Raw genomic sequence first — 27,709 nt, forward strand, 5'->3', positions numbered from 1 at the left:
CTCCCTTTTGCCTGGGGCCAGTCTGACGGTGGCATTTGTCATGGGCAGAGGGCCAGGAACCAGGAATCTGAAGAACTCCAGGTGAACTCTGGCAGGCCCAAGAGTTGGGCCTTGACCCCACCCAAGGAAAGTGTGAATGCATCACCATCATGGCCTGAGCCCTGAGCAAGCTGGGGGAGGGGAACCCACAGAGTATTGTTGGGGTTTGTGAAATGGAAGCTGATTCTGTGTGCACCTCAGCTGTGAAGGTGGGAGGGGGGCAGGAAATGGGTGGGGGGAAGAGGAAGCCTGAGTTGAAAAGCCAGACAAAGAGAGTAACACAGAAACAAAGGCAGAGAGATGTAAAGTAAAAAACTTACAGAGCGCACATTGCTCAGAGCCAGGGCTCCAGGTCTGCGGCAGGGCACAAGGTCCTGCTCACCTTGCTGTGCCATCCTGAGCATCTCACCGTCCTTCTCTGGGCCATTAGCACTATTGTACTAATGCTACTGGGTGACAGTAATGACCAGTAATAGAAAGCTCACATTTATTAAGTGTTTACTGTGAATTATCTCACTTAAGCCATTTCTGACTACCTTGGAGTGAGAATTAGTATCTCAATTTTAGAAGTAAAAAAACAGATTCGGAGGTTGAGGGACCTCCTCAAGGTCTAATTGAAATAAATGGGGGAACTGACTTTGAACCCAGGTCTACCACATCCTGCATTCTACACCTTTCCAGTTTTTCCAGGTGCGGGTGACTTGGGATTTTAAATTACTTCCCAGTTCTGAGCTTGAGTTTCTGGCAAAGAAGCTGAGAGATAAGACAGAGAACTAGAACGGGACCTTCTGGTGGGGATGGGATTCCTCACTACCAAACAGGCCTTCTCCCCTGCAGGAATCACTGGTCCCAGCGACAGATCACAGACACTTGCACTTCACATGAGTAAATGACTACAGAGACTTTGTTGGAAATTAGAGAGGGTGTTTATTGAGAAGCCGGGGGTGGGGTGGGGGGTGGAGTGGGTTCTCCAGGTAGGGGTGGGGTAGGGGGTGGAGAGGGCACTACCTGGACATGACAGGATGCCTGAGCATTGTACTCTCAGAACTTCTGAGAGCTGAACCCTCCCTCACCCTCACCCGCTGTCAGGTGCTGGGGCCTCTGGGGCACCCTGCTCTTCTTCCTTCCTAGGCGGGCTGGGGAAAGGGCAGCGGTTGGCCCTCAGCAGAGGGTGAAGCGACGGGCACTGATGTTCATGCGTGTGAGGCCGAGGTGACGCAGTGGTGGGGCCAACGCTAGGCCGGCCCCTGGCTCCAGCTCCATGTCCAGCTCGGCCTCGTCCAGCAGCTCCTGGTGCAGGTGACAGGCCTGGTCCACCTTCAGCCGGTGCAGCTGAGCCCGCAGTCGCAGGAGCTGCCCAGCCAGATGCCGGTCCTGAGCCTGCATCTCCCGCTGCAACCAAGAGGGGACGTGAGCCTTGGCTGGACTAGTTCCGGCCCTCACGCCAGTTATCCCTTCCTGTCAACACTCTGGGCCTTTGTGCTGGTTGTGTCAGTCCCAGCTTCCTCTCGCCCCAGCCTGATCCCTCCCCATTTCAGATCTGGCTCCACCAGTGATTCTCAAACTTAGCTAGGGAGCTATTGTTAAACAAATACAGATGCCTGGGGTGCCCTCCTGGATCAGCCAACATAATCTCCAGGTTGAAGCCTGGGCATCTTTACATTGCAACATGTTGGGTTGAGAACCACCTGTTCAATACTACGCTCCTCGGATTTCTGCCTACAGCTTAGTCACTGCCTGCTTTTATACTTCAGTGTATCTTCGGGATACAGCAATTCCCAGAGTATCTTCTCCCACCCATAACTGGTGCCCTTCTCAAGAGCAGGACGATAGGAGCATATAGTTGATTGGAGCAGATACTTTTTCAGCAGAGCTCCCTAAACAAAACACAGGACAAATCTATTCCTTGCTTCTTAGGCCCAGGACAGAGTCACAGGAATAAGCAGCTGCTGGGGGGTAGAGTCCTTTCTTACTCCCTCCCCACACCCTTGGTCTTGGGCCCTAAGCAGGACTGGCCTCTGAAAGGCGCCCCACCCCACCAGACTCACCAGCTCCCGACGAAGCCACTCAAGAGCAGAGTCCACTGAGTCAAAGCCGCAGAGGGCTCCAGATCCCCCCGGCCCGGGCTTGGCTTGGACCCTGTGCCAGACCTGGCTCTGGACCCGGGCCGTCCACTCCAGGTAGGAGGGCCTCCGTGTCTGGAGCTGCAGCTTGGCCGTTAGTGCCTTCACAGAGTCCAGGCTCTCCTCCTTTTCATCCTCTTTGCCGACTGGCTGGAATTTCTGTGGCCCCAAGGACATGGGAGCTTTGGGATAGGCTAGGGAAGGGCTGGCAATATTGCCCAGGGAGAGGTGGCAGAAGCTGGGGGTGAAAGGAGTATGCCAGGGTGTTTGTGAAGGTCCAAGGTGGGCCTGGGGGGCTGAGTGTGACAGCGTGGGTGAACAGATGGGTGTAGGAGGCCGAGTCTGCAAGGGCTGGGATTTTCCTGAACTGCTCACCCAGGGAGCCACGTGATGCCCATCCTGGAGGCGGCAGGAGGAGCCCAGCTCCTCTGACCCCTTGGATGAATTTTATTGTTTTTGCCCAAAAGGAGACACCCAGTTCCCAGAAAGGAAGTTGCTCCAGGATAAGGAAAGCATCATCCGCAACAGAATGTTGGCTCTCCTCCCAAGCCCCACGTTAAGGAGCGGGTAGCGGAGAGAAGGCTGCCCAGCTGCCCCTGTCCTCCTTCATGACACTGGCCTTTCGGCAAAGGAATAGTGTCCCGAATCCTGGCCTGGGAGTCAGGACACCATGGTTCTGGGGCTGACTCTGTAGGACCTCGGACAACTCACTGACATTCTCTGGGTCTCAGTTGGGGCAGATCAATGACTTCAAATTATACTCTGAGGAGCCTTAGGGTTCCTTGGAAATTCCTTAGGGCAGAGGGAAGGGCAGAGTTGTGGTTGGTTTCTTAGCCCCCTCACAGGACTTCAACCAGATAGTTTCCTTTTTTAAAACTTTGTGTTGAAATATTTGAAATTTAACATACACGCAGAAAAATGCACATAACTACACACCTTGAGAAATTCTCATAAACTGACCACACCTATGTAACCAGTACCCAGATGAAGCCATAGTATCACCTGCACCCTGGAATTCCTTCTTTGGGCTCCTGGCCCCTCACTATTCACCTAAAGGTAACTGCTGCCCTAATTTCTGACTACATAGGATTAAACTCTGATATAAGAATTATACCCATTTTTATATTTCTGGCAGTTCTCAAACTTTATCATGCACCAGAATTACTTGGAGGGCTTTTGAAATAGATTGTTGGATTTGCACACCGATGTTCATACTGGCATTATTCACAATTGCTATAAGATGGATAAATAAAATGTGGTAAAAACATACAATGGAATACTACTCAGCATTAAAAATAAATGAAGTTCTGATACATGTGACAACATAGATGAATCTTGAAGGCGTTTTTCTACTTAAATAAGCCAGACACAAATACTGTATGATCTCACTGATATAATTAGAATAAGCAAATTCATAGAGTTGGAAACTAGATAATCTGTATCCTAGGGGTTGGGGTTGGGGTAAGGAATGGAAAGTTAATGATTAACTGGTACATAGTTTCTGTTTGGGGTGATGGAAAAAAGTTTTGGTAATGGATGATGGCGATAGTAGCACAACACCGTGACTGCAATCACCACTGAATTACATATTTGAATGTAGTTAAAAGGGGACATTTTAAGTTGTGTATATGTTAGCGGAATAGTGCTGTTGTTTAAGGACTGTACTACACAGTGAACCCTAATGTAAACTATGGTCTATAGCTAATATAGTTAACTTATAATAATATTCTTTCATCAATTATAACAAAGGTACCACACTAATATAAAGTATTTATGATAGGGAAGAGTGTATGTGAATGGGGTATATGGGAACTCTGTATTTTCTGCATGATATTTCTGTAAGCATCCCACTTCTCTAATATTAGGGGAAAAACAACAACAAACAACTATAAACAACAACCATCCCCCAAATTTCTTATTCAGTACGACTGGGGTGAGGCCTGATACTTTGCTTTTCTAATAAATTCCCAAGTGCTGGTGCTGGTCTGGACTTCATAATTTGTATTATTTTGTATCTGTTTTTATCCATACCACAATTCCAATTTTATATTTATTTTATGGGGGTCTACCTATGATTTCATTTTTTCATTTAAAAGAAAGATTTTGCCAAAAAAAGGAAAAAAGGTCTGAAACTAGAGAACCAAAAGGTCTGTTATAAGCAGGAGTCGGTCTTATTCTTCTTAGTAATTAAGCATCTGACAGAGAGTAGGCATCAGTGTTTACGGAATAAAAGAATAATTGGATGGATGAATGGATGGATGGGTCTTCCATTAAGTGGGTTTAACCTGGTAATTGACCATTGTGAGTCTGTCTCTTGCCAAACTGAAATCCTACCATCAGAACTTCCTCCGCCCTGGGTTCCCAGCACCTAACACAGGACCCAGCAACGCAGAGGGCAATACACACTTGGTGAAAGGATGGAGTGATAGTGGATGGCACTCTCGAGGGCAGAAATCTGCCCAAAGTGGCCCCCGTAGAGGGCGCCCTCCCGCAGGGCCTTCCAGCTGTGGAAGGGGAGGGGCGCTAGCTGCACAGCTGCTTGCATTTAAGGTAGACCAAGGGACTTCCCCCACCCAAGCCTCAGATGTATGGGGGGAAAAAAAGGCAATTCCCCGTTTCACACCCACTCTTTCCTGACCTCTTATCAGAGTACAGAGGAAGAAGTGGTTATTTTTCTTTCTTTTTAAAGTCAGCGATATTGTCAGGACTCCAGGGTTTAAAAAATAAAAATACTGAGTGCTTCCTGCGACCCAGGCACTGGAGTAAGAGCTTTAGGCAAGATTATTCTCCCCATTTCACAGATGAGGTAATCGAGGTTCCCATAATAGGCGGACAATAGGAAGGGGAAAATTCTTGTGCGATTCCTTCCTCCGAGGGGCCTCCTTAACAGCTGTCTTGCCGGCGTCGCCAGCTGCCCAGCCAGTTCCTGTCCCTTTAGGAGCCCGCGCGCGCCCCGCCTGCCGCTCGCGGAGTCTTTCTGCTGGGCCTCAGGGCCCCCACCCGCGGCATGGAGTTCTCCGAACTGATCCGTACTAGCCGGGCCCAGGCCGAGCTCCTGCGCGGCCCGGAGATGCCCCCGCTGCGCGGCACGCTGTACGTCACCGGCCACCACCTGCTGCTGTCGCCAGCGCCCCAGACGACCACGGACTTGTGGCTGCTGCTGCTACGCAGTGTCGACTCCATCGAGAAGCGGTGAGACGTGGTGCGGGCATCCCCAAAGTTGCGGAGCGCGCGGTTCGGCAGGGAAAGGGGGAAGGGCAAGCGCAATTGGAGCTGCCAGACCCTTCTTTAACGTCCCATCCGATAAGGCTCGTTTCTCTTCCCCCGGTGGGGAGCGGGGGACACTGAGCCTAGAACCGTCCGTCCGCAGAGTTGCGGGTGACTCGGGCACCATCACACTACGCTGTAAGGACCTGCGGGTGCTCCAGTTGGACATAGAGGGTGTGGAAGCGACGCTGGACATCGCCCGCTCCATTGAGGTACGCCTGAGGCGCGACAGAGGCCTTTAAGCAATCCCTGTGCTGTACCGAGGGGAGTGAAAAAGGCTACTCTGAGAGGGAAATGCGCATCCAATGTCATCCCTGGACACAACTAAACGGCGGGGGCACGCAGGGGGGTCTGTGGGGAGGCGGGAGCTGCAGAGCGGAGGGCCTGGAGAGGCGCGGCTGAGTCGATTCCGACTCTCCCGGACCCCTTGACTTCCTTCCCCAGGCGCTGTCCTCCCTGGAGTCGGTCATCACCTCCTTTCCGTTCTTCTACCGGCCCAAGGGCCTGAGATTGGGCGACGCCTGGCACTTTCACCCGCCCGAAAGCTACTACAAGCGAATAGCTCGCGAGGTGGGCGCGGTCGTGGGGGCCTGGGGATAAGACAACGTCGGGCCTGGAAGGGGGGCGGGGACCGCACACTCACTCGCTGCCCTAGTTCAGGCCTTCACCCCTCCCTGCGCCGCAGACCAACGCGTGGAGGCTGAGCGAGGCGAACGAGGACTTCAGCTTGTGCCCCAGTTACCCTCGCGCGGTGATCGTGCCTCGCGCGGTGGACGACCAGACCCTGGCGCGCAGCGCCCGCTTCCGCCAGGGAGGCCGCTGCCCGGTGCTCAGCTACTACTACGCTCCCAGCGGAACCGTGAGCCCCGCCCCTCCCCAGACTCCGCCCCTCGGACCAGCTGCTTCCCTTCTTGGCCTTCTGTACTGGTCCGGCCAATTCTGCGAGGGATCCTGCTCTTCTTTGGCCCGGCCCCACCCTGCCCTCGATAGACGCCTCCCCTCACCCTCTGGCTCGCCCACTCCGGCTTTTCGAGGTCTTGCCTTTCCCAGAACCCCGCCCACGGCCAGTCTGGGCCGCTAGAAACCTAGTCCCTTCTTTGTCAAATACAGGACCCTCCCACGGTCTAATTGGGTCCCTTTCCCCATCCTGCCTCGAACCCACCCAGACCTGGGTCAGACCCCTCGGAGTTCCGCCCCTAAGGCCCCGACGCTCCAGCCTTTGCCAGCTCTAGCCCTTCTCCTTACTGTGGACCTGGCCTAGGGACTCTCGGAGCGCAATCCCTGAGCCTGGTTGGGTGGGTACGGCCTTTGGAGCAGGGTCCCTGCCTGCAGGTGTTGCTACGCTCCAGCCAGCCGCTGACCGGGCCCCAGAAGCGGCGCTGCAGAGAAGACGAGTTGCTGCTGCGGGCTGTGCTGGCTGGGGCTCGGCCTGAGGCTCGGGGCTTCATCCTAGACACGCGTTCGGCTCAGGAGGCTAAACAGGCCCGCATTACTGGCGGCGGCACCGAGGCCAAGGCTGCCTATCCTGGCTGGAAACGGCTGCATCGGCCCCTGGAGAGGTGAGGGAGACCGTGGGGCTTCCCATCCTTTCCTAGGAAGGCTCTCTCCTGCAGAACTCTTGGTGTATGTGATAAGGTGCGTCTGCAAGGAACCTTGGAGACTGCCATCCTGCTAAGTGGATATCCCTACTTGCACACCCCCACTGATAGAGCTTATTGCTCTGTAGGCATCCTGGCCTTTTGACTTTAAACTGAAATTTGTCTTCCTGGAACAAGCCCCCTATATACATAGACATACGTTGGACTCCCCATTGTGCTCAACCCTGCCCTGAGGGTCTGCACAGGGGTATGTTTCCTCTGTCTCCAACCAATGGTAGTGACAAGAGGATGTCTTGAAGGAGTTTGGGGGCTTTGAGTGGACTGCTCCCCTTTCTAGAATACAAATTCTGTTTAAACAACACTGATTGAGCCCGGGGGCTGTGACCGTACAACTGGTCCAGACAAGGCTGAGATTAGTGGCAGTTAGAATTCAGAAACCCAAAGGAGGCATCCCTCTCTTAGTAGTCCAAAGAAGGTTTCTCTGAGGATAGGGTGCTTTAGCAGAAACCTGAAAGGGGAGGAGGAAATAGCCAAAGGGAGGGAGAAGGATATTCCAGGTGGAGGAAATGGCAGGGAAACAGCTGCAGAGAGCCTGGCCATTTTTCCTGTTTGGGGAACTGCAAATACTTCAGTATGTGAGTACAGAGGGTGAAGTGGGAGTAGAGGGAGATGGGGGTTGCAGCCACAACAAAAGCCTGGAAGCCATGCTCATGTGTTTAGACTCTATCCTAAAGGTGGTGGGTAGTCACAGAAGAGGGCTGATAAGTCTCCATTAGATTTTCTGACAAGAGTTCCCTGGTGACCTTGAGCAGAGCCATTTCTGGGAAGTAGGAGCAGGTGCCAGAATCCCAAGAGTACTGTGTCTTTCATGTCAGACTTGGGCTCCCCAGAATGTCCTTTACTTGTCCCATCAGTTTGGGGAACTTGCAGGGTACTGTGACACTTCCATCAAATCAGGGGCTTCCCAGAGCATTCTGTTTCCCTAGAGGGCTGTGATCCTTTCCTAGATAATGTTGTTAACTACCTTCCACCCACCCCACCAACAGACTAGGTCTCTTCAGAAGGTCTTGGGTTTCCCCCATCAGGCTGTGGAATACTCAGGTATGCTGAAGCACTTCCTTCAGATTAGCTCTCCAGTGGATTCTATGCTCTCTGAGATTGGACTCCCCAAAGGGTCCCATGTCCCCTCCTCCCATCACATGGGCTCCCCACAGGGTTCTTTGTCTGTCTGGTCTGGTGTGCTCCTGCTCCCAGGCCATGTACACAAGGAGCTTGGACTGAGGAGGGATGACTAGACTCCATTTGCCCAGGGGCCGGCCCCTACAGGAGAGCTTCGTGTGCCTGGTGGAGGCCTGTGGGGATCCGGAGCAGAGCATGGACCACTGGCTTAGTCGGCTAGAAGGCTGTTGCTGGCTGGCACATGTGAAGGAGGTGCTAAGCACTGCCTGCCTTGCAGCCCAGGGCATGGAGAGGTAAGGCCTCCACCTTGGAGGCAGAGAACAGGGCAGACGGGGCAGGACTCTCAACCCATAAGCAAGTGCAGACTGGAACTGGGTTATTTTCCTCCTGGCCTGGCCACCCCTAACTACTGTTGATGAAATCCTGGGCCCATAGGGAAGGGGCCTGCATCCTTGTGCATGGGGCTGAAGGCACAGACAGCACCTTGCTCGTGACTTCATTGACCCAACTCATCCTGGACCCCATGACCCGGACCATGGCTGGATTCCAGGAGCTGGTGGAGCGTGAGTGGATTCAGGTAAGTGGCCATCCAGCCCCAGCCCTACCCCTCCATCCAGAAAGCCCTGCTTCCATGTGCCTCTCGCTGTGCCCCCTCTTCAGGCTGGCCACCCTTTCCAGCTGCGCTGTGCCCACTCGGCCTTCTCCCACGCCCACCCCAAGCACGAGGCACCCACCTTTCTCCTCTTCCTGGACTGCGTGTGGCAGCTGAGCCGCCAGTTCCCGCTGTCACTGGAGTTTGGGGAGGGGCTGCTGTTGGTGCTGTTTGAGCATGCCTATGCCTCCCCTTTTGGCACCTTCCTTTGCAACAGCGAAAAGGAAAGGTGAGCCTAGGGGGTACCAAGGTGAGTCAGGGGGCAGGCACAGGAAAGTGTCAAGCACTTGCTGCATTGGCACCTTATTTTCTTAGAACACATCTTTCCCTTATAAATGAATTTCTCTTTAAGAAAACTCTGAGTGTGCTTCCCTCTCCTCCCTCCAGATCTCACACTTCCCTTTAACTTTGCATACCCAGAGATGGATAGTTCTAAACCCAATTCTTCAGACAGCAAGTCCCCTCCAAGGACAGGAGGGGAAAGTTGCTGTTTCTGGGGCACTCTATCACTTTGCAGGGTTGAATCTAGCGAAGCAGTAGCATAGAGTTTGAAAGTTGAGTCATATTATTTGAGACCAAATTCCAGCTCCATCTCTTACCTGCTGGGTGATTTTTTTTTTTAATTTATTTTTAGTATTTTTATTGAGATGTTTTCATATAGTCCATCCAAAGTATACAATCAGTGGCTCAAAATGTCATCACATTGTTGTGTATTCATCACCATATTTTTAGAACATTTGTATCACTCCAGAAAAAGAAAAAGAAAGGGCACGTCCCATAACCCCTTACATCTCCCTCTCATTGACTACTAGTATTGCAATCTACCCAACTTTTTTTTTTTTAACCCTTTATTCCCCCCCACTATTATTTATTTTTTACTCATCTGTCCATACCCTGGATAAAGGGGTTGTCAGCCATAAGGTTTTCACAATCACACGGTCACATTGTAAAAGCCATATAGTTATACAATCGTCTTCATGAATCAAGGCTACTGGAACACAGCTCAACAGTTTCAGGTACTTCCCTCTAGTCTCTCCAATACATCAAAAACTAAAAAACCTCCAGGATAAATTCTTGACTCTGTTTAAAATTTCTCAGCCAATGAAACTTTATTTTGTCCCATTTCTCTCTTCCCTCTTTTGGTCAAGAAGTCTTTCTCAATTCCAGCAAGATCATCAGTTGGGTGATCTTGCAAACCTCTCCAACTCTCAGTTTTCTCATTGGTAGCATGGGGAAGACTAAATTAGGAGCCATAATCTAGAGGGGAGTTGTGAGGATTAACTGAGATTAACCTAGCTCCTGGCACACAGATATGTTTCACAAGAAGTGGTAGTTTTTATTATTTGGGTGGCTGGTTGTACATGTTCCCAATAAGCCCTCATTAGCTCATCACACTGAGGAATGAGGGGAAGGATTCACTCCTCTCCAAGGTGGGGATCAGATTTGATTAACTCCTACTGTCCTCCTGCACCACCTATCTTGTTTCCATTAACTCCTCTAGTGGGTCATCCAGGTTAAAAAACTGTCATCTTTTACTTCCCTGTCCCCAGCCCTTCATATTCAATCTCATTCCTAAATATTTCTTAGCTTATTCCCCTCCTGTCAAAATGCCCTTCTTACTGCCCTAATCAAAACACCTCTTCCTTCCAACTTGGACCAGTAGAACAGCCTCCTCACTGCTCTAACTCCACTTTCATGTTTTTCTAAAAGTCTTTGGTCCAGACCTTATCAATATTCGCATTGGGCTGTTTTTCACTTTGCTTTTGCCTGAGTGGTTCCCCTCTTAAGTGTTTCCTTGTCTTTGTACACCTCGTGAATTTCTGCTCATAGACCCAGCCCAGATATCAAATCATGTTCCTGATGAAACTTCCTTGACAGTTTTGGGCAAAGCTAAATTGGTTTCTCCCTCTAAACGTAACAGTTGAAGAACGAGGATCTTGTCTTGCTCCTGCTCTATTCTGGTTGCCAGAAGATCTGACTGGCAGTAAAATCTGTAGGAGAAATGAGAGGTTATTGCTGCCCCAGGGGGCTCTAACCCCAGAATCCCAGGGGGTGTAGCTGGGGCCAGAAACTCATTTCTCCACTCCCTGCAGATGCCTGTGTGAAGTGAGGACTCGAACACACTCCCTGTGGTCGGGGTTAAACCAGCCGAAAGAACAACGGAAACTTCGGAACCCACTCTATGTCCCCAATCCCTTGGCCATCTGGCCCTCAGTGGAGCCCCAGAGCCTGCGACTATGGCAAGGTGACTGCCCCACTCCCATCCCCCTTTTCCCATAGGGAGTTATATCCCCTCTGTTCAATTTCCTTACCTGTCCTCCTCCTCTTCAGGCCTGTTTCTGCGCTGGACCCACCCTCCTGAGCCTTCAGAAGTGGCAGGGGGGAAGGTGTGGCAAATAGTGACAGAAAGGGAGAAGACAGGGGACTCTCAGCCAACAGCCTCAACCTCTGAGCCCCAACCCTAAGCTCTGGCTCCTTGGATAGTAACTGAGACATTCCTGAGACCTCTCCAGGCCCCTTAACAACTTTGGACCCTGGGTGAGGGTGCCTGCAACCCAACCTAGTTCACAATACTGAAGTTGCAGCTTTGACGTGTCCAAAGTATAAGGAGAAGGTCCAAATAATAAAGGTATCCATGATTGGCATCAGCTTGCTCGGGTGTCGGTGAAAGGGAACATGGTGAAATAGTCCCCCAAAATATCTGACCAGAAACCATTTATTTTCAGACTAGTTTATTTCTCAGACTCCAAAACTTTCTGTGAACAGCCTCCCTGGAGTGGATGGAGATCCAGTTTCTTAAGCTTCAAATTCAAACTCAAAGTACTGTGGATCGAAGTAGTGGATGCGAACATAGCCATCTTCTCCGCCGCTGCTATAGCTAGAAAGAGACGGCCAGGGATCAGTCAGACGCCTGCTCTGGGAGAGGCAGGTCTGTGGGACAAAGCGTGGGAAAGGGGCAGAGAATGGGGTATGGGGCAGAGACATGGCCCAGCTGAGCTCAGCTCCCTTAGCTAGGGCCCTACCTCTTGCCATCAGGATGGAAGGCAACACTGTTGATAGGTCCAAAGTGACCCTTGACTCTTCCAAACTCTTCTTCGAAGGCCAAGTGGAAGAATCTGGGGGAGAGAGGGTGAAGGGAAGGGACACACTTAATTCATTTTCCATCTCTTCTAAAACACAGTGCTCCTCAAATGCACACTATGTAACAAAAAGTAAAATGGGAAAATCAAGACAAGGGGAAATGTATGTGAACAAAATAAAATGAAACCAGGGGAAAACTAGACCCAAATGCCTGCCTGGATAACACTTACTGAGTGCTTACTATGTGTTAGGCAGTGCTCTAAGAGCATAGTAAGTACTCACCTGTTTATTTAATCTGTGTAATTTTATGAGGTAAGTATTAGTATTATCACTGCCCCCATTTTACAGACAAGGAAATCTGGGCACAGAGAATTATAATGATGTGTCTGCGGCCTCAGAGGAAAGCTGAGAGTTCATGCTCGAATCTGGTACATTATACACTTATTACAGAACAGCCACAGGTTTGGCTGCATTTCTTAGCAGCTAATGAAATAAGGGAAGTTTGTTCATTCATATGGTTTGTGTTAGGTTTCAATTTGAAAGCACTCCCTCTTCTCTTACCTGGCCTCAAACTTGCCAATCCTGGTGGAGGTTGTGGTTACATCCATGGCTTCCTGACCACCACCAAGTACCACCTGAAGGAAAGAAGAAACTGTAGATAGGCCCAAAGAAAGGGCAACTACGCCCTTTTACTGTTTATTTCCCTCCATCAGCTTTAACATCTCCCATGTCAAAGGACAGGAAGTGAACGGGACTAAGAGACACTCCAGCCACCTCCTGCCCACCTGCTACTCAATCCTTCAGCTCTGCCACTGCTCTGGGAACCTCTTCTGCCTGACACCAGTCCCCTCAGGGTTTGTAGCTTAACTGCCAGACAAATGTCTAGATCCAGGAAGTTTTCTGAAGCTTAAGCAAGATGTGTGGGTGGAGTTTCCTTACGTGGTCATAGTTGGGAGAGAGGGCAGCTGAGTTGACGGGACGTTCTGTCCGGAAAGTCTTCTGATGATCAAGGGTTGTGGAGTCAAAGAGCTGGAAAGAGAAGGCAGGGCAGAAATCTGGAAAAGGTGCCTTCTTGAGGGAAGTCAGGCAGGTTGGAGCTGTGCAGTAGGAGAGTGGGAGTAGCCCCCCAACCCCTTCCCCAGTCTCACCTTGGCTGTGTTGTCCTTGGATGCAGTGACAAACATGGTCATGTCCCTGGATAACTGGATGTCATTGATCTGCCGAGAGTGCTCCTTAACATTCACCAATACCTCTCCAGACTGGGGAAGGGGAAAAAGGGAGGTTCTAACCAGCCCCAACACTCACCTGCCCTGCTGTTCAGCCAAGGCTCTTTTATTCTACTTCTTGTCCCATCAAGGGGTGAGGGGGTCTGGGGTGACTGCCTACGTATCCCCTGAATCAATATTTACTCCCTCCGCCAGGGCAAGACTACATCTAGCATGGCCCACAAGTGTGAGTTTCACAAACACTGCTAGGACATCTATAAGTATCAGGGAAAACATATTCATGGTCACAAATCTATGGATCCATTAATGAACCATCATTACTTATAATGGTAGAGCAGTTTCCATTTATTCCTTCTTTCAACAAATATTTACTGAACAGCCACTATTTGCCAAGCACTGTGTCAAAGACTTAACAATACACCCCTTCAATTAATCCTCAAAGATCCCCTGAGGTGGGTATTACCATCCCAATTTTAAGAGAAAGAAACCAAGGTTCAGAGAAGAGGCATGACTTTCTGGAGACCACCCATTTAGAAAGAGGCAAGGAACCTAAGCTCATACCCCCTTCCCAGCCAAGGGCTCAGTCCTGGTCGCTCCACAGGGGACTGTTGTGTGTCCATCATTTCTAGGTTTCCTCAAAAGGCCATTTTACTTCCTGACTTCCCTTGCCACTAAACAACCTGCTAGACTGGGTAGTATAAAGAGCAGAGTTTTGGAATCAGCTGTACGGTCTTTGAAAGTACTTCTCTGCCACCTCTATCTCAAAAGAAGACCAATAAAACCCCACCTCCCAGGATACTGAAGCTGTGTCTTATTTGACTTTGTCGTGGCAGGCACCTGGCATATGCTCTGTAGACACTTTGAGGTCTACGAGGCCTGAGCACTGCACCTCACACATAGCAGGCCCTCACAAAAATTTCCTTTCCTTAACTATTTTTACCTATTTTGTGAGAAGAAGGTACTTTTGTCTCCTCAGACAATTTGGGTCACATGGTAGGGAGATACCATACTCCACATTTCAAGAAATGAACAAGAGCTTTGCAGTCAGTCCTATCAGGGGCACAGATCAGCTCCACTATTTCCTTCTTGTCTTTGTCCTTGGTTTCCCTAGCGTTCCTGAGGGTAGGCTTGCCTCCTCTTGGGCCACAATCAGTACTTGCTGAGAAACCTAAGTTATTATGTTCTGGGAGCTCCAGAAATTCAGGCATCCGAATCAGAAGCTACTTGTTTAAGAGTACATCTCCCCCTGGGGCAAAGATCATGTCTGATTCATATCTGTGAGCTTAAAGCCCTGCACAGAACCAGGCACTCAGTGGTGGCAGGAAAATGCTTATCTGTGATCATTACTAGTATGTTCTGAATACCCTGTGACAAATTATTTAAACACTTAATGTCATTTGATCTTTAAACAGGCTCAGGGAAGTAATGTAACTTGCCCCAGACCATGCAGCTAGAAAGTGGTAAAATCTATGTTTGAATCCAGCCCTTACTCTTAACCACTGCACTGTCCTTGCTTCTGTAAAGAATCATTCTGGTGGGCTCAAGCCCTACATGGCTCCTTACCTTGGCACTGTACTGGTTGAGCTCTCCGCTCTCGTGGCCTGCAATGATGCATTCCCCCAGGGGCCCCCAGACAGCACTGGTGATCTTGGAGTCGTTACAAGGGATCTTCATGTAGGGCTCATTGCTGTCTGTGTGGAGCAGCATATGTTAGGCCCTGGGCTGTGGACCCATACCTTCCATCTCAACCCCAGCCCTAGCTTCAGCTCTCACCGATCTGGCTCGGATCCCGTAGGTCAAAGAAGCTCACAAAGCACTGGTAGCCCATCTGCTTGTCCGTGGAGAACATGATAATGTTGCCCCCAAAGTCAAAGCCACAGGTCCGGACAGCTGAGTTGGTCTTGAGTAGGGCCAGCTGCTTCCCTGGGGATAGGCAATGTCTGGGTTACCACCTCCCCACTGCCATGGCCGGGAGTACATTTCCTATACCTGCTCCTCACTCCCATGGCTTCTTCTGCTCCAGTAACTCCAACCCAGACCTCTCCTCTTCCTCACTGTCACTTTGGCTAAAATCTTTTAACTTCTTCCCTGTAATCCCTCTTCAGATATCTAACTAATATGGCACGGCTCAGGGTGGATTTTTCAGACAGCATTCTTCCACAGCAAAGACCTGGTTTAACTTCTCTGCATGTCTCCAGTACCCATAAACCTGGTATATAATTGGGTGCCCAGTAAATATTTACTAAATAGAACAGCTTAATAGCCTTCCCTGTGTTCAGTCTCAGCCCTTCCAATGCATGCTCCCCACTGCTAACTGAACTAGCTAAAAGTATATGGACTACCATTTTCCACTGCTCAGAGACCTCTGAGGCTGCCAAGGCCTACAAAGCAAGGCTAAGCTCCTGAGTGTGGCCATCAAGTTCTGTTCTGGCCCTGGCCTACCTCAGCAGCCTCATCTTCTCCACTGTCCATCTATCTCACCCTCCAAGAAGCAGGAACTCCAGCCAAATCAGATGGCTCACCAAGTCTTATTTTTTGCATGTGCCAAAGTGACAACTTTTCTCATCCTCCAAGCCCCAGCTCATGACATTTACCTTAGGAAGCCTTTCCCAGCTGTTTCTATGTGACTCCAGGTAGTCAGTTGTCCCTGTCCTCCCACAGTACTCTATACTTCCTCTAACATGGCTTTTATCTTACAAGGATGTCTCTTTTCTCTTCTGCAGTTCTTATTTCCTCATCTATCTCTCATTGTTCCCTAGACTGGGAAAGTCTCTGGATTTATCTCCTTTTCCCCAGAATCTGTTCGCTTAAATGTTTGCTGAAAAAGTTAGCAACCAAGGCTTACCTGTTTCACAATCCCAGAGACGACAGCTATTGTCAGCAGAACCGGTAAGGACATGTTTGGTGTCCCCTGAAAAGAGTGTTAAGAAACATGGCCAAGTTCACCTGAACCCTTGTCGTTTACAATGCCAACTGAATCACATCCCTTTCAGCCTTTCTATTCCCGCCTACCCCAGAGAATTCTCACCTCCCCATTCAGACCTGGAACTTGTCCCAAATATTTTTCCAATCAGGGAAGAGGAAACAAGAGGGAGGATCCCCAAACCCCCCTTTAGCAGCCTTTCCATTGCTGGCAGAATGTGGGACCACAGAGTCAGAGCAAAACAAGGATACAATCAGCATCCACACACCACACAGCTCCAGTGTGGCCTGTGTAGGTGCCCAGCCTCTCACCGTTCACGGAATACCATACATTGACAATCTGGAGGAATCAAATGACAGGATACTACACATTCCAAGCAGAGCAGAACAATCTCCTATTTTGCCCCAGGAATCTCAGCAGCCTCTAGCCCAAGCCAGATTCTGCTCTCTCCTGCTCAACTCTTGGGAAATAGCAGGGAGCTAGTAAAAAGACTATGTCCTGTATTCTCCTCCCTTCAGGTAAGAAGCAGAGGTTCAGGAGGCTTGCAAAAGCATCCTTTTTTGCTACTGTCCCAGCCCTCCCCTTAGACTCTTGCCTTCCCCTTCCCAAACCCCTGGAAGAGTAAAAGTCCAAGCTAAGCTTCAAAGCAGAAAAACACTTGCTTTGGTGTTCTGTCCAAATAGGAGAGTTGGTGGGAGGGAAACTGGAGATTCAGTACCTGCTCTGCCACTATCTCACCGTACTATCTCAAATGTAGCCCTTCTCCCCTCTGAAATTGTTTTCCCATCTGTAAAATGCCTCCTTCAAAGGGTAGTTCAGAAGCTCCAGTAAAATGTCTAAGAAGTTTAAAATATAAATGACTGACATTAATTAAGCACTCACATACTCCAGGTAGTGTGCTAAGATCCTAAAGATAATCCCTTAAAAGATGTCCTATGATACCAATATTTTATACAAATGGAAACCTGAAGTTTAGAAAGGTCAAATGGCATGCTCAAAGCCACATTGCTAATAGATGGAGTCAAGATTCAAATCACGTCGGTTTGGCTTCAGAGCTCCCGCTTTTAAACACCATAGTTAACTTTCTCCGTATGGAGGTGTTTGGAAGAGTAGTACCATGTGGGACTGTTGGCACGCAGAGGGTGCAGGCTGGGGCAGAGAAGAACTGACTGAAATAGGAGTGAAAGAAAGAGGGATGACTAGGGACACCGCTATTAAATCCTGTTTCCCTCGTTACCCAAGGATCAACTTTTCCCTACTAGGGATAGTCTGTCCCTTATCCTGGTATAATGCTTCTGTTCTCTAAAACCCGAGCTGACCCTTGCTCCCCTCCCACAATTCTTGCTTCTCCAGCCCCTCCACTCACCGCCGGCTACACTCCTCCTTCCACCAACGATGAAGTTAATCTCCCATCTTCTCGGGCAGACTGCTCTCACCCACCTACGCCCGAGATAGTCTCTCCCTAATTCTCAGAACGATGCACTCTTTTGTTTCCCCACTCGCGGCAAAACTGGCTAGTCCACCCCACAGCCTTGGCCGAGTGGACTCGTCCCGTCACAGACCCCCTCCGCATGGTCCCGCCCGCCTTCCGAGCCACGCTCACAGGGTCCTTGGCCACGGTGAAGAGTAGGTCTCCCTCGCGGTTGTACTTGATCTGCGTAATGGACCGCTCATGGCCCTGCAGCAGGATCGGCTTCTGTGGAAACAGGACGGGAGTGTCAGGGCCCGCAATCGGGCCCCTGTCCCAGCCCGGGACGTCCACTCCAACAACCCCCCTTTAGGGGGGCTCACCATCACAGCGGCAACGCGAGAAAAGGAACAAAGTGAGCAGGACCGGAAGAGTTATAACGCCACTTCCGGACTATAGGTCTCCGCCCCTCCTTCCCGGAAGTAGAAGACAGAGGCGTTGCCATGGCGGCGTCTCTAGGTGGGTAGCTCGCTCCGTCCCTCCATTGACTTCCCGACTCCAACCGGAGTATATTTCCTACCCACCTCCACTGCCCAGTCCTTTCCCCTGCTATAACTCCGGGACCCAGGCCCCTGGACTGACGTCTCCGGCCTCCCCAGAGCTGACGTACCCGCCAGTCGCAACCGAGGCGTAGGAATGCGAGAAGGAAGGATGTGGCCAGGCTGGGCGGGGATAAGGGTGGGCCAGGAGAGGGCCGGGCCGGGATGGGAGGCCAAGGGAGGTCCAGGCCCGGCGGGCAGGCGGCCGGCCGGGGAGGGCAGAGCAGGGTGACTTGAACCTTCATCCAGGGCAGGTGCTGGCTCTGGTGCTGGTGGCTGCTCTGTGGGGTGGCACTCAGCCGCTGCTGAAGCGGGCCTCCGCCGGCCTGCAGCGGGTTCATGAACGCTCCTGGGCCCAGCAATTGCTGCAGGAGATGAAGACCCTCTTCCTCAATACTGAGGTATGTCCGTGAAGGGCCCCTCTCTCGGAAGTTGCGCTCAGAATGGTCTCTGGAGTCAGACAGGTCTGAGTCAAAATTACATGCTAGATGCATTTGTATGTGTCACTTGTCCTCTGTGAGCCTATATTTCATTATCTGTAAAATAGGGATAATAATAGTAACCACCTTACCAGGCAGTTGTGAGGATTAAGTGAGGTGAGGTACACAGAGCACTTAGCACTGAATCTAGTACATAAGAAGTACTCAGTCCGTGGCTGCCTTTGTTGTGATCTCTCCAACAGACCTTTCCAGAGGGAGGGCTTGGAGCTCAAATTGGCCCCCTGCAGGGAAGATGGGGAGGGGTATGGATCACTACTTCTGACTCCAAGGCTGCCAATCTAGGCTAGTGGGAAAGACCAAAACATGAACAAAACTACTTTTCAGGGCTAAAGATTATGAGAGAGGTACAGATAAAATGCTTTGTGTCTTCAGAAGTGGGAGGATGGGGCTAGAGGACTTGGAAGGCTTCCTGGAAGGGGTGAACAGTATGGAGAGGATGGGAACTAACAGAACTGAGGGAGAGGGCATTACAGGATAAAGGGATGGAGTTCAGTCAGTAACTGTTTCCCTCTTTGCCCTGAAAAAGTCCTTCTCAGTGGACTTTGTTGCTTCCGAGGCCCTTCTAACCACTTCTCCCTCTAAGAAAAGGCAAACAGATGCTAGAAGCTTAAAGTGAGAAGTGCTACTCAGCCTAGCAACCACACTGAATGCAACTTTCCCGTTTCCAGTACCTGAGGCCTTTTCTCCTCAACCAGTGTGGCTCCCTTCTTTACTACTTCACCTTGGCATCAACAGGTAGGTCTCTAGCTTGAGTCATTTTGGGGAGGGACCTTGAAATACTTTGTTTCCATCAGTGAGGGAGAGTCTACTCTCTCTGGTTCTCTCTTTGCCCCCTGTTCTCTGAGCAGTATGGCACAGTGGGCTGGTTATGTATATGCTGCCAGCATTACAGTTGGTTTGAAGCCTGGCCATCTTGAGCTGCTGCAGAGTAGAAAGGTTCATCTTGCTGTACCAAGTACTGGCTTTGACACTTTTACTTCCACTGTGTGCTACTGGAATGGCCTTGAGCAAGAGCCTTGGTTTTATATAGTCTGCTTGATAGCATGGTGACGATTCAAAGTCAATAAGGTATGAGAAGCATTTGGCACACAGTAGGAGCTCAATAAATATAAACTTGTTTAATTCCCATCATGACTGTGAAACAGACATGATTTTCTGCATTCAGGGGATGAGGTTACAAAATTTGGGGCAACTGATTTCATCTTTCTTAAGTCCCATAGCATAACAGTGCACATGGCTCTGAAGCCATATATTAATTTATAAGTTTATAGTCTTGAACTTTGCTATGAGAAGTTCCCTGCTGTGATTTCGCCTGTCCAGGAGTCTCATTCAAGCCTCTATGTGATTGAGGGAAGTCTTTGCTCCCTGTAGCTCTGGGGAACCCATCGAAGGCCATGGGAGGGCAAGGGGATAGCCAGCCTCTAGATCTGTCATCTAAGATTCAGCTAGAGTCACTCTGCTTTCATATGTTTTATATTTTCGGCTTCTCATAAGATTCCCTTTAAATAAAGTTTGAAAATCTCTGGCCTAATACACTCCCTGCTGTCCAAGAATGCTGAATCCTCTGGTGAGCTGACTGTGATTAACCATTTACCAAGTTGTGAGCAAATGGCAGTTTTATGATCCTGGAATCTTCATCACCTGCTCTACCTCCATCCTTTAACAACATACTTTCTAATACTCAGAACCGTGGTCATTACTAACGAAGCATCTCCATGGGCCAGGAACCATATGTTACTCTATTTCATTTACAACAACCCTACAAAGGAAATGATATCTTGCTATCACTATTTTACATGTGAGGAAACTGAGGCTCGGTATTTGAATGACCCAACCAGTATTACATAGGGAAACCTATGTCTGCCTCTCTCCAATGCCCTGGCTCTTCCATGGCACCCTGCTGTTCCTCTCCCCCAACTCCAGAGTCTAGCAAGCACAGTATGTCTTGTAAGGTATGCAAACTTAAGAAAGCAGCTCTAAGTAGGAGTGTTGGGGCAGTTTTATGGATGGATAATGCCAGCCACACCAGGGGCTGGACAGGGAATGAGGGCAGATGAGTTCCAAGTTCCTCTTCTCCCTAAAGCAGGTAAGGCCTAGAATGCCGGGCAGAAATGTAGTGAGAAGCCAACCTGAGTATCCTAGTCTGCCTAGTAATATGAGTCTTGTTGTAAAACAAGTAACTCAGCCTCTGATTTATCTACTAGTCTTTTTCGAGTTTGTTAATCAGGAATCAGTTCTTTGAAGCTTCAAAACTAAGAAACAGATCCTGGACTAAGATGAGGCCTACTTTCTGGGGCTGTCTTGAATAGGTACCTGGCCTTCCACTTGTAACACCTTTTTTGTCTTTTCTTCAACTCCATTAAGGCCCATGCGTGGGCTGAAACTGAAACAAAAGTGTGCTTCCCCAGGTGTTTTGATTTGTCCATATCCATACAGTTCAATAAGGACACAGGCTTTGGACTAAGGCATACCTTGGTTTAGCTTGGTTTAAATCCTCAATTTGCCTCAGTGTATATGACTTCTTTGAACTTTGTTTCCTTTCCCTATGCAAATTAGTGATAATCCTTTCCCTGCAGTGTGGTTGTAAGAATTAAGTGAGATAAGGCATACAGAGCACCCAGCATATAGTTTGAGCCTAATAAACGGTGGCTGTGTTTGGCCTTATTGCACTCATTCCACTGCATGCCTTGGACTTTGGGTATCTGTCTGTCTGCCATCAAACCAGGATGGTCCCAGACCTTGGGGATCAGGTCTTCATCTCAGAATCCTGAGGGAGCACTAAGCTTGGAGTCAGAAGATCTGGGTGAGTCCTATATTTTGCCGTGACTTCACCTAAAAAATGAAAGGCCGTCTTGATGAAATGAAACTGTTTTGTGCCTAGAAAGGCATTTTTTTACATCTCAGGGATTCTTCATTCTACCTACCCAGATCTGACACTAGCAGTGCCCGTGTGTAACTCTCTGGCCATTGTCTTCACGCTGATTGTCGGGAAGATCCTTGGAGAAGATATTGGTGGAAAACGTAAGTTGGGCCACTTGATTGCTGCAAGTAGCTATTTAGGCCTTGATATAACTGGGTTAGTTACTATCCAGAGCCTCTCTCCCATGGATGGGTGGGGAGAAGGCTTCCTCATCCTGCCCCTTCCTCTCGCTGTCCATCCTCCAGTTCTCTCATGCTTCCTTGTGGCCAACAGAGTTTCCTTCCCCTGGACAGTCTGGGTTAGAGTTAGAGATTGGGGGTGGGGAGTTGGAAGAAGACCCTACCTGAGCTCTGCCTTAAGCCCTGGACCAGCTTCTTTTGGCATGGCTGGGCTCAGGCCCTCTATTTCTGCCCCTTATCCCAGGAGCAGTCACAGGCATGGTGCTCACCGTGACAGGAATTACACTCTGCATCACAAGCTCAGTGAGCAAGACCCAGGGACAACTGACTACCCTTTGAGTGAGAAGAGCCCACCCTTCAGGTCTGCTGACTCCAGGAAGCTCCTAGGCCATGACATGCAGGGCAGTGAGCAAACGCATCTAGCACTTCCCCTCTCTGAACCTAAGCTTCCTCATCTTATATGGGGATAACACCTACCTCGTGGATCACAATAAGAGAACCTGAGTGAAAGGGTTTTGTAACCTTCAGGTGCTGTTCAGCTGCTGAGATTTAGCACAAGAAACTTCACCTTACCCTCAGCAACCTTTCTGGTCCAGCGTTCATCTCAGCCCCCAGCCTAGCCACCATTACTATGGCCTGATCTGGGCCATCACAGCAGTGGGCTCCATGAACCTCAGGACTCCACCTGCAGTCTTTGAGCCAGAAATGCAAACAGGAGGCCTCAAAGGCACAGAGTGACTTAGCTGACTGAAGGGGTGGAATTGAGGGGAAGAAGGTCCACCAGAAGTGGCAGGTTAGGGGAGACGAACTGTTGACCAACCTTACATGTCCCACCCATGAAGTGAGTGAGAATCCTCAAATACCCAGCCTCTTTCAAATGGGTAGACAACTGTGAGCCCTGGCACTGTCCAACTGCAGCACACAGCATAATACCTAGCGAGTAGTAGCCTTCAATAAATCTGTGGTAAACAGACAAAGGTTAGTATTATTTTATTGTGGAAGCCCACTTCCAAGTTTGTAACCTCTCCCTCAATCTCAGTCTGCTTTCCTTTCTCTGGCCAGAGAACCCCAAAAGGAAGTAGCCTCGCAGTCAGGACTGTTCTGCTCAGAGAAGAAGGGGAGACTGGGTTGTGGGCTTAAATGCAGAACAGTGGGGAAGGTTTGAGAAGGCCATGGGCTAACCTGTGAGCTAAGAGACAGGCTCCTTGGAAACAGGCTTCTGGAGGCTGAGGACAAAAGGTGGCTGCAGAGTACTGGTCCTCAGGTCCTGGTTGGAATTGCTGGTTTTCAAGATGATGGAGCAGGGACTGATGCTGCTCCAGCTCCAGGTGGAGCGTTTCCCAGGAACAGTGCCTCTTTCAGTATGTGTGCTGACCTCTGGAGATATATGGAATGGAACTCTTAGCATCCGCTGGCCAGCTCCAGCCCTCAGCAGGGAGTTCCTTGGCCCCAGGAAAGGAAGAGACTTTGAGAAATCAGGATCTGTCCCCTCATGTAACAAGTCGGACTCTGAGATGTTGGGAGAGTTATAAAGGGGAATAACTGTTCCTGGAGTCCAGGGCCCCCAGTTTCCAGCTCAAAACTCCTCCCATCCCAACATACTGCCTTGAACCGCAGCCCACCTGATCCAAGGGTCTCTCTGTCCAGGTGTGTTCTTCATCAGCTGCTTCCTGGGCCCCTGCTGTCTTTGTCCTTAGATGGGGAGCCTCAGAGACTTCCTTGTCTCCTAATAAGGAAGGCAGCATCAGCTGATGTCCAGGCTAAGGGGCCCCCAGCCTTCTTCCCCTTGACCTTCTGTGCCAACCCCTTCCCCTCCTCTGAGCCTTTCTTCACACTTCTCACTACCTCAAGATGGGAGGGATGTTTAGAGGAGGGTCTTTGGCCCACATCCCCATCCCTTCCAAATTTTGCCTGAAGTTTTAACCCTTTGAGTTAAGCATTTTCCTCTCCATGTGCTTCTTGTCATATGCCCCAAGTCCCTGTGAAGAGGCAAAGGACTGGATATGAAGATGGAGTCAGAGACAGTTCTGAGGTCAGAGTCAGCTGTCCCCAGGATGCCACCCCCATCAATCTCCCCCACAACAGCAGTGATTGTCCCATGTCACATCAGAGTATAGCTGAGAAGGGCCTGGGCCGGCCCCAGGGGCCCCTCACCTGATAGAAATGAGAGAGCAGGAAACTTGCTTCTTGGCTGCTGGGGCCTGGCATAGAAGGCAGATGGCTCAACTCGGCTCGGCTCCTTTGTAGAGGGTTGGGTAGCCTGTGCTCTGTGGCCACGAGCCTATAGAGGGACACTGGGCTTGGGCCATGGGTACTGGCTGTTCTTACCTTCCCTCTTACCCAATCTCGACCTCCTTCAAAGTGCCTCTGACACCTCTGGGAATTTGGGAGCAGTGATGCCTGCATCCTCCTTTCCTGCTCACTCTTCCCATCAGGCTACCATATTGAGAGGCAGAACAGCTGATGCCTGGCACTTAGAAATGCTGGAGGAAGCTGCCACCACCCGCCCATTTCTCCCTCCTGCTCACTGGCTCATTTTTTAGGAGGGCTCAGGCCTGGGATCAGATGTGGTGCCAATAAGCTTCCTTGGAGCCTGCCATTGCAGATATGCCAGTTTTTTCCTAGCATCCAGCCTGGCAAGAAGGAATTGGTCCAGCAACTCAGAGGCCTGAAGACCTTCATATGGCCTTGATGAGCTGGCTCTCAGACCAGATTCTCAGACACTCAATAACTGTTATCCTAAGTAACAATCACTTCACATTTTTGAGTTGGTTTCTTCCTCTGGAATATGGGGATAATCTGTTCCACAAGATTATTGAGAAGATGCAGTGATATAAAGTCAGAGCTTGAGCTGGAGGACTCAGCTAGTTGCTCCCCTTGTCCCACCCCCAGAGCCCCCACATCACCTACTTCCTGCCTGTGGCAAATAGACTTCAGGGCCTGGGAATGCCTGCAATGAAAGAAGAGGAAGACATGATTCTGAGAGCACACAGATCAGAGGCTGCCTTCCTCTGCTCCAACCTGGTACCCCTCAGCTTCATGCAGACATACCAGCAGCCCCTGGGCAGTGAGGGGTTGGGCACCAGCAGCTCCAGATAGGGCAGGGCCTTAAACTCATCCTCTCCAACAGCCACATAGTAACAGCCACTCACCAGAGCTTCCCCTGCTGACAGCGGGAACCCCTCCAAGGTGAAGAGTCTAGGAGAGAAAAGAGAGTGGGACAAGGGCCAGTGGACAAGATGCCTCATCATATTCAGCAGACTGAAGGGGTGGGTCCAGCTATTCCTAGGTACCCTCTGGGTGCTGGCCCTCTGGGCATCAAGGCCAGTCACCAAGGCTTGGCTCTGATTCCAAGGGCTAGGCCGGAGGGCTTTACCCTGGTGTAGAGGGAAGTGCCATTTGGGACAGCATGCTTTCCTTTTGCCATTTCATCCTCGGGGGACGGCCCAAACCTGTGAGGACGCTTCCCTGTGGGACCTTTGGACCTCCCCAGTCCCCATACTCACTTGCGTACAGCCCCACTGGGCAACTTGGCCTTTTCAGTCAGGTGCTTCAACACTATTTCCCAGTCCTGGCTGGCAGCCCAGGATAGCTTCAGGCTAAATGGGGGGCTTAACAGATCCCCATTCCTGAACACACTGAGACAAAAGCAGCCTGGTTAGGGGGGAGGGTCCCTAGGGTCTGTTTATCCATGGCCCCAGGACTCCCAGGGTATAAGAGGAAAAAGGATGGCACAGGGGCTAGGAGATCACTGCATTGGTCCATTTGCACCCATCAAGCATTTTGGACTTTTCACATTCCCACCCAGTGACCAGAGGCTCCTAGGGCAAACTCACCCCCATTTTCTTGGTCTTACTAAAACAAATATCCCTGCTCCCTGACCAGAGAACTCACTGGATATAGCAGGGGGCACCTGCAGGCAGCCACCTTCCAAGGGCCCCATCACACAGGTGGTGAGTCACTGGAGGACCCTGAAATCCAAGTCAGTTCCCAAGGTCAAGAGAGTTGGTGCCTCTCGTTAGGTGAATCAATCCAAGGTGGGTGGGTTGAAGGAGGAAGGAACCACACTGTGGTGGGGGGCGGGGGCTGGTAAGTAGGGATGAGGACTAGTCACACCTTTCACCAAAGGGTGCTTCTACTTCCCCTAAGTCAATTCACTTCCTACCCACCTCCATATTGAATGAATGGTCTTCTGTTTCTTTTGGGGACTACAGCCTGGGGATAAGGTAAAAGGCTTGGTAAGAAGCAAGGAATTCTGTCCCACAGGAAAGATAACAGCTGGCTCCAGAGTGGGCAAGGGAATGCCCACCAGGGAACTGGTCAGTCCTGCTGTTCCCAGGGCCCTGACTACCCTGACCAACTGGGGACAATCCCAGGAAGGGGGGGAAGACAGAGGAGCTGGGTGACAGCCTTCCTCAGAACTCACTGGTAGTCGGCTGCTCTTCCCACCTGGATCCTTCCCTCCAGGGGTTAAATAGCTGAAAGAACAGATAGGTCATAGGTCATCTTGGGGGTTCTGGGCCTCAATAGCCATGCAGCTGTTCAAGTGTGGGACTGGGACTCAAGACACCAGTATCCCTCCACACCAGTGGAATAGCCTCTGTCATCTCAGTCCAGAAACAGATGCTGGCATATGAACCTGTCTTCCTTGGGGCCCTGGTGAGGCTAGGAATCTAGACTGGAATCTTAGATACAAAGCATACAATCAAAGGGTTGAGAAAGACTCATAGACTTCTGCTATATCACAGGAATTTTCTTATTCATGAGGTAGGTGGTTTTATCCCCATTTTGGATGAGACACCAGTCACACAAGAAGTAGGTTACAGAGCCCAGATTCTAAGTCTTTCTAGCTCCCGACCCTTTGCTCTTTGCACTAAAGAAAGCAATTTCAGCTGAGAATGAAGAGTAGGACCTGGAAGCCAGATCTGAGTTGGAAGCTCACATGGTCAAATTCTTCCATTTTAAAAGGCACAGCCTGATCCTGCCATGATCCCAGCCTAAGAGGAGTGCAAGATGCCTGCGCACAGCAAGGAAGAGGTGACACCTACACCTAGAGTATTTGGTGGTGGTGGTAGCAGATCCCATCCAGAGTTTCTGGGAGAGTGGGCAGGGAAAACATTTCCTTCCCACAAATTGGTCCTGGCTGTCACAGGCATAAACATCAGTACTGGACAGATTTCAATTTGAACAAAAGCTCAATTATTTATTACTTGTGTACTCTTAGGTTACTTAACTTCATTGTCTTCCCTTCTAACTACTGAGGATAAAATCACTCTCTTTATGGGGTTGTATTAAATGTGAAAAATATATAAAATATCTGGTGCATACATAGTAAGTACTGAATAAATGCTATTGCTGCTATTTCCCTCCCTAGGCTATTTGTCTGACCAGCCCCACACCACTTACTTGAGCTTGCGGAATGGTTCAAAGCCAGCAGCCACATACCACCCTCCATTCTGCAGGTCTGCCAGGTCAGTGACGAGGTGGCCATGACAGGGTGTGTAGAGGGCACGCACAGCCAGTGGAGCCTGCACGGCCAACGTCACCTCACAGAGCAAGGCCTCCAGAGTGCGAAAGCGGCGCTGAGTCACCACCAGTTGGTGGCCTGCGTAGAAGGGGTCCCCATTCCTGTACACCACTACCTTCTTGGCCGCTGGACTGCTGCCCGCCATAGTGTATCCTCAGGCCGAGACGCGGAGCTGTTGTTGCCAGGGAACTAAGGCAAAGCTTGGAACTGTGCCAGTCAGAGGTGGAGTCTGCCCTTTTGCCCAGGAAGGAAGGGGGAGCCTCTGCAGGAGCATTTCAAAATTTCATCTGACTTGCCTTTGAAAAGGCCTCACAAGAGTCAGGTGGATATGATCACTATATACAGAAGAAACCCTGGAGCTCAGAGAGAGGTCCACAATCATACAGGGAGAGAGACAGTCAAGAGATCAAATTTACCTACAGATTTCCCAATACCTGAGGAAGAAGAGGCATCTCTAAAACCTCCCTGCCACTCCCAAGGACTGAGCT

The 27,709-nt window shown here is 50.2% G+C and overlaps 4 protein-coding genes across 5 annotated transcripts; 1 reads left to right on the forward strand and 3 right to left on the reverse strand.

Annotated features, from left to right (window-relative positions):
- Positions 1-970: 970 nt before the first annotated feature.
- Positions 971-6,257, reverse strand: FAM167B (family with sequence similarity 167 member B). Its single transcript, XM_077150496.1, has 2 exons — positions 2,088-6,257; positions 971-1,431 (listed from the first exon to the last, which is right to left on the reverse strand). Exons 1-2 carry the CDS (start codon positions 2,337-2,339, stop codon positions 1,201-1,203), a joined length of 483 nt encoding a protein of 160 aa, XP_077006611.1. The 5' UTR covers positions 2,340-6,257; the 3' UTR covers positions 971-1,200.
- LOC143674584 (myotubularin-related protein 9-like) lies at positions 4,864-12,141 on the forward strand. Of its 2 annotated transcripts, XM_077150486.1 has the most exons (11): positions 4,868-5,354; positions 5,533-5,641; positions 5,874-5,999; positions 6,115-6,288; positions 6,762-6,988; positions 8,338-8,499; positions 8,642-8,783; positions 8,867-9,087; positions 10,952-11,103; positions 11,190-11,487; positions 11,585-12,141. In XM_077150486.1, exons 1-10 carry the CDS (start codon positions 5,170-5,172, stop codon positions 11,321-11,323), a joined length of 1,632 nt encoding a protein of 543 aa, XP_077006601.1. In that variant the 5' UTR covers positions 4,868-5,169; the 3' UTR covers positions 11,324-11,487; positions 11,585-12,141. The 2 variants fall into 2 exon arrangements, with proteins under 2 accessions (XP_077006602.1, XP_077006601.1); XM_077150487.1 differs by lacking the exon at positions 11,190-11,487 and having other exon boundaries at positions 4,864-5,354.
- EIF3I (eukaryotic translation initiation factor 3 subunit I) lies at positions 11,574-18,571 on the reverse strand. Its single transcript, XM_077150491.1, has 11 exons — positions 18,167-18,571; positions 17,692-17,784; positions 16,340-16,427; positions 16,011-16,076; positions 14,939-15,088; positions 14,729-14,856; positions 13,088-13,198; positions 12,879-12,968; positions 12,501-12,574; positions 11,882-11,974; positions 11,574-11,736 (listed from the first exon to the last, which is right to left on the reverse strand). The coding sequence occupies exons 1-11, from the start codon at positions 18,434-18,436 to the stop codon at positions 11,655-11,657; spliced, it is 1,245 nt and encodes a 414-aa protein (XP_077006606.1). The 5' UTR covers positions 18,437-18,571; the 3' UTR covers positions 11,574-11,654.
- A 3,842-nt stretch (positions 18,572-22,413) lies between these two features.
- Positions 22,414-27,675, reverse strand: DCDC2B (doublecortin domain containing 2B). Its single transcript, XM_077130479.1, has 9 exons — positions 27,101-27,675; positions 26,121-26,172; positions 25,589-25,665; positions 25,201-25,332; positions 24,746-24,892; positions 24,440-24,644; positions 23,849-23,975; positions 23,317-23,420; positions 22,414-23,071 (listed from the first exon to the last, which is right to left on the reverse strand). Exons 1-9 carry the CDS (start codon positions 27,364-27,366, stop codon positions 22,982-22,984), a joined length of 1,200 nt encoding a protein of 399 aa, XP_076986594.1. The 5' UTR covers positions 27,367-27,675; the 3' UTR covers positions 22,414-22,981.
- Between the last annotated feature and the right edge of the window lie 34 nt (positions 27,676-27,709).

This window comes from Tamandua tetradactyla, chromosome 2 (genome assembly GCF_023851605.1).
Source record: "Tamandua tetradactyla isolate mTamTet1 chromosome 2, mTamTet1.pri, whole genome shotgun sequence".
NCBI classification, from domain to species: Eukaryota; Metazoa; Chordata; class Mammalia; order Pilosa; family Myrmecophagidae; genus Tamandua; species Tamandua tetradactyla.